This window comes from Brassica napus, chromosome A1, assembly GCF_020379485.1.
Source record: "Brassica napus cultivar Da-Ae chromosome A1, Da-Ae, whole genome shotgun sequence".
Taxonomy (NCBI): Eukaryota; Viridiplantae; Streptophyta; class Magnoliopsida; order Brassicales; family Brassicaceae; genus Brassica; species Brassica napus.
In genome coordinates this window covers 24,753,585-24,756,403 of record NC_063434.1, presented here as the reverse complement: position 1 = coordinate 24,756,403, position 2,819 = coordinate 24,753,585, and the positions used below count along the sequence as shown (strand labels likewise).

The 2,819-nt window shown below is 30.9% G+C and overlaps 1 protein-coding gene across 1 annotated transcript; it reads left to right on the top strand.

Annotated features, from left to right (window-relative positions):
- Positions 1–201: 201 nt before the first annotated feature.
- LOC111200646 (small polypeptide DEVIL 7-like) lies at positions 202–2,332 on the top strand. Its single transcript, XM_048738305.1, has one exon. It carries the CDS (start codon positions 1,928–1,930, stop codon positions 2,099–2,101), a length of 174 nt encoding a protein of 57 aa, XP_048594262.1. The 5' UTR covers positions 202–1,927; the 3' UTR covers positions 2,102–2,332.
- The last annotated feature ends 487 nt before the right edge of the window (positions 2,333–2,819 follow it).

Genomic DNA, 2,819 nt, shown 5'->3' with positions numbered 1-2,819 from the left:
TGTACCAATTTAATTATATACGTAATAGTTACTAAATTTTTAATTATTCAATATATATTTATTATTTCATAATATGTAAAAAATATATAATACTTAAAAATAATTTATATATAATATTCATCCCTCTTAACCTAGTTCAACATTAAAACCGAAACAATATTTTTTTTCACCGCGTGGCTATAGTGGTAGGCACAACACTTTTTTCAGGTCTAAATACTCTTGAAACAAAATCACAATCATATAGGAAATTTGAGCTTGTGTTTTAAATAACATTCCGATAACTGACAATTCGGCTATCTATTATCAATAATTAATCGGAAAGTTTTTTAAACTTGAGTGAATCAATGTGATAACTAATTTCTTCCAGTATTGATAAGATGATCATCTGATAGGACATATAAAAATATCAATGATTTAAGAAGTTTTTACTAATTTTTCAATTCAACTAAATTGAACATATACCAAAAGACAAAGAATAATATAACAAACAAGCTTACACATAAATATTTGGAATATATATTTAAATATGGTAATATGTTACGTACCAACGATTTGACTATCCGAATCTTCAAAGTAAGTTCTTGTTGTAGAAAAAAAAGAAATCTTTCGGTGGTGTTACTAGACACAAAATCATTTATTATAGGTATAACTCTCCCAAATTTGTGACAAGTTAAAGTACTAACAGGTAGATTACACAATCCGAAAACAGTATTTTGTGTGATCGTCCTCGTTTCTAATTTTAGAAAATCGTGAGGCTATGCAATTTTACAAGTCAATATACATATTCAACATTCTTTTCTGTTTTGTCGTCTTGTAAAAATTGATAAATCTTTTTCAAATCTCTCTCATTTCTCCTCTAGCTTCCATCAGTGGGTTCAGCTAAAACGTACGCGTTTAAAAAGAATCACCAACATCTTAATTTTAAAATACAAGATAGAATCACCAAATGCTTCATATGAAAAATAAAAGCACAATCATGATTACATAACATGTTTGTCTAGACTAAGCGGTATGGTAGTTGTAAACATTTTAGTCACTATACAATCATATAAACTAGTTGCCGTATATGAACATTTAACAAGTAGTTCGAGTTTCAGTCTAGTAGATTTGCACCGCCAAAATAGTAAGAAACGTGATTGGAAGCATTTTGATTAAGATCACACTTTCATCTGACCGTCGGCTATTCTCAAGTTAATATTCTTACGTACGCCACAAAAATTAATAACCCAATAACAATGTATACAATATACATAGTTTTGGCAAAAATATATAATATACATAGCCTATCCACATAGGTTATACGTACAATAATACTGCACGGCCAAAAAACTCGTGGAAAGAAAGTAGTCTCTACTGTATATATATATTCTACATTACTACTTTTCTATTAATTCTTTAGTGGCGTCTAGTACGATAGTTTAAAGATGAGAAGTATATGATTACGAGCAATTTGCTTTGAGAGGTCCCAGGTGATTGACTCAAAGTGAGCTGTCCACATTTGTAAGGAAGACTTACTTTACCTTAGTTCGCCGTGAATTAAATTATTAGATTACCTGCAGAGATTAAAAGCCAAGTTTCATAATAGCTGGAGTCAGCAGAGTGCGTACGTTTCTTTTGGAAATTATAGTATTCTTTCTTGATGAATCTTTGAACTAAAAGGAGACATGGAAACATTACATCAAGTATTTTCAACCACGATGGGAAGCTAGTCGGTCACACTCCACAAGTGGTCTTTGATTTTGGGGTGTTTCATTGAAGGGTCCCGAAGTAGTGGTGGGGAATAATACTTTCTCATCATCTCTTTCTCTAGCTCTCACTCCACTATAAATAACGAATCTTCACTTCCTTTTAAAATACCCATTAAACATCACACAAGCATCAATTATTTACACCATTAAACATATAATAACAAATTAAAACGTGTTATATGGAAACACAACAAAGAATGAGGGAGAAGTCGAAGGAGGAGGCAGTGAAGAAATGGGAGAAGAAGAAGGAGTGTTCTTCACCAAAAGGAGTTGGGAAGGTTCGGAACAAGAAGAAAGGAAAGTTCTACATTATTGGAAAATGTATTACTATGCTTCTTTGTTCACACGAGTGATATGATCGTTATCACCCACAGACCACAGTACGTAGTACATATATGTGTATCAGTGTATGCAGATAATGACAGAGGTATGAAAAGGAGAGAGAGCTCATATATTTACATCTTTACCTTTCTCTTCTTTGTAAAAGTTTGCATATTACCTCTTTCGGTGTTCTCTCATTTTATGGAGTTGTTGAGAGCCGGTTGTTCTATAGACAATTTCACAAAAAAATATATTTTATTTTTAACAATTAAAAATCTCTACGTACATTACTTATTAAATTTTTATTTTTAACAATTTAAAAGTCTATTTACATTACTTCTTAAATTTTTTTATAGGTAATAATATTTTACTTATCTATAGCTAGAAACCGGTCATGCGAGTGTGTCAATATTATTGTTGTTAATTATACAGATAAGAAACAAGATCCATCTAGAACCAAAGAAACATATAGAACAGCTACAAATCAATTAGAAATCCGTGTCAACGTTTCTCATATACCTATAAATATATTACATATACCTATCTAATTAGAGAGTATTATCAAAAACATGAGAAAGTGAGATTCAACGATTAATGATTATATAGAAACGAAAGATCAGCTACAAATCTGAATGATGTATCAGAAACATAAGCATCAAATCTTATCGATGCATGAAGAAACAAACAAACTAAGAAACTGGAAAAACCGTCTGCATTATTCTCCTAAGATTGACGTTACACTGTGGGCAA